Source organism: Penicillium paradoxum, assembly GCF_028828445.1.
Source record: "Penicillium paradoxum strain IBT 22861 chromosome Unknown utg000003l_segment0_segment0, whole genome shotgun sequence".
In the NCBI taxonomy this organism is placed as follows: domain Eukaryota; kingdom Fungi; phylum Ascomycota; class Eurotiomycetes; order Eurotiales; family Aspergillaceae; genus Penicillium; species Penicillium paradoxum.
In genome coordinates, this window is record NW_026643181.1 from 1256677 (window position 1) to 1259335 (window position 2659).

General features: G+C 49.8%; 1 protein-coding gene across 1 annotated transcript; it reads right to left on the minus strand.

Moving 5' to 3' along the window:
- Nucleotides 1–986: 986 nt before the first annotated feature.
- N7457_002372 (branched-chain amino acid aminotransferase, cytosolic) lies at nucleotides 987–2399 on the minus strand (the record flags this gene model as incomplete). The annotated part of the gene is made up of 4 exons (XM_057173418.1): nucleotides 987–999; nucleotides 1057–1755; nucleotides 1807–2104; nucleotides 2162–2399. The coding sequence occupies 4 exons, from the start codon at nucleotides 2397–2399 to the stop codon at nucleotides 987–989; spliced, it is 1248 nt and encodes a 415-aa protein (XP_057033569.1).
- Nucleotides 2400–2659: the final 260 nt, after the last annotated feature.

Genomic DNA, 2659 nt, shown 5'->3' on the forward strand with positions numbered 1-2659 from the left:
GCCTTAATCATAAGCCAGTGGTATCTGGCTATACAATGTCTACCTCATTGGGCGAGAAAGCCTACAGAGCATGCCGAAGACTTTCGGGTTCATATATCTGAAACAGCTCATACCAGATAGAAAGATTACCAAATACCCTAGTAAGATCAGCTCACTTAAGGTTAGATCTTACGTACCTCGATGAGAGTTGCATGACTCGTAAAGCGGGGACTTGGTGATCGGCGAAGAAACCGGTCGTTTCAGCTTCACTAGCTTCTGGAAAGCTTAGCCTGTGCTTAGGTATCCAAGCTTTTATTCGAAATAACGTCGGAGTGGGATCCTGACATGCTCGTACTTGTATCGATTCCTGAGGGCACTTCAACAAATATCAGAATCACGGATTTTGAGAGTTATCTTCTCATCATGATTGAGTATCAATCCATTGATGTTGGATTTGAGAGATATTTTGCTATATAATGCACACCGTAGAGGCCTTAGTATAAGATTGCACAGATAAACTCGAAGCTGCCACAGAACATGTATGTATACTACGTGAATCCAGAGAAGTCTGATGTCAGAGCTATGATGGGTTAACCTTGTATAAGACATAGTCCCCGTATTACATGCTCTCCAGCGTTGGTATAGCTGGTTATCCAAGGACCAAGAGCATTCTTCCCTTTTTGATCTGTTCGTCGTTTCGGAGGGTTGAGACTATCTTATTCTTTCCTATATCGGGTTGTATTCCACCTTTTTATTATAGTATAGTTCACTTGAAAACCCGAAAATATCCTAAATTTCAGAGAAGCTCTCTATAGAAAGAACATGGCTCTAGATGAATATATAAAAAGACGGCCGCCGCTGCTCGGTAGCTTCGATACCTCGTTGGACATTCAAACAAAATGCAAATCTACTTACCAAGAAAAAAAAGCGGGTAAGGACTTTTGAAAGCTTCTGCCTCCGTACAATACAGCCTTGGGTATATAAGCCCTTACGCCTGACATGCCCGCTTAGATAACCACACTATAGGCGAGTTAGTATACGGCCAGCCCTGTTCAGTAAAGATCGGTGCCAACTTACCTCCAAGGGTTCTGCTCGTCACCGTATTGGATACCCTCGATCCAGTTCTTCATCTGGAGAGCAACTTCACCAGCCTCCTCGTCCTTCTTCAGGCCGCAGTCGACCATCTTGCCTCTGTAGCTGATGTTACGGACAGGGCTGACGATAGCAGCAGTGCCAGCACCGAAAACTTCAATCATGCGGCCCTCCTCGGCGGCCTCTGCAACCTCGGACATGCGGATCTTGCGCTCCAAGATGTTCCAGCCCTTGGGAGCGAGTCTCTCACGGGCAAGAGTTAGCACGGAATCACGGGTGACACCCTCCAAGATGGTACCATCCAGAGGAGCAGTGATGAGCTCATTCTGTCCAGTCTCCTTGTTCTTCAGGGCAATGAAGAGGTTCATTGTGCCGACTTCGGTGACATACTCCTCCTCGCCGAAGAGCCACAGGTTCTGCTGGAAGCCACGGGACGCAGCCTCAAGCTGGGGCAGAATGCAAGGAGCATAGTTGGCTCCGAGCTTCTTGTCGCCAACACCGCCGGGCCAGGCGCGGACGGCGTAATCAGTGGCCTCCAAGGAGATAGCCTTGAAGCCAGTTGGGTAGTAAGGGCCCACAGGGCTGGCAATGACATACAACAGGGCGGATCCTGGTGGGCCAACGCCCAAAGTCTTTTGGGTGCCAATCATGGTGGGACGAAGGTACAAAGAGTAGCCACGAGCACTGCGGAAGTTAGCAAAGACGCCCCATCTCGGTTACAAAGGGTCTACTGACTCCGGGATAAACCGACTGTCCAGCTTGACAAATTCTGAAATAATCTTAGTGAAAGCATCACCGTCCACAGTAGGCAGAGCAATGCGTGCGGAAGACTTGTTCAGACGTTCCATGTTCTTATTGGGGCGGAACAGACGGATGCCGCCGGTGCTATCCTTATACGCCTTCATGCCCTCGAAACATTCAAATGCATAGTGGAACACACAGGTCGAAGGATCCAAGCTAAGGTTCTGGTACGGAATAATGCGAGGTGCGTGCCATCCGTCGGTAGCCGTCCACTCGATGGAGAGCATGTGATCTACAAGTGCCTTCAGTCAGTCCCCGAGAAAGAATTGTGGCGCAGAGAACTTTTTACCTGTGAAGTACTTTCCAAAGACAAGATCCTTGGAGTCCACGAGCTCCTTGGGGGTGGTGGTCTTTGTGATGGTCAACTTCGAAGGATCGAGACCTGGGAGCTGGGTGGCTGCCGCTGCGGAGGCGCTGAATGCCCTCTGCCATGTTCGGCTGGCCGCAATGTTCTGGGAGGAGAGGACGCGGGGCATTGCGAGCCCGGTCAATGCCTGTCGGCGAGCGAATTGGTGAAGCGACTTCATGACTGCGGAAATGTTAGGAACTATCCTATAGGCCAGCCAAGGGTTTATAGAGTGGAGATTGGGTCAATTGAATCGCTGAAGAAAGTATGGACGTACTGAGATCGGGGAGATCAATTGGGATTTATACCAGAACTAGAGAGCTGACTCCGCACCAGAACTGAAATGTCTCTGCGGAGCTCGACAACAACTCCGATGACTCGGAGGCCTGCGACGGGATATTCTGCCACCGCTCTGCAGATAAGAGTGACTCAGCAGCTTTT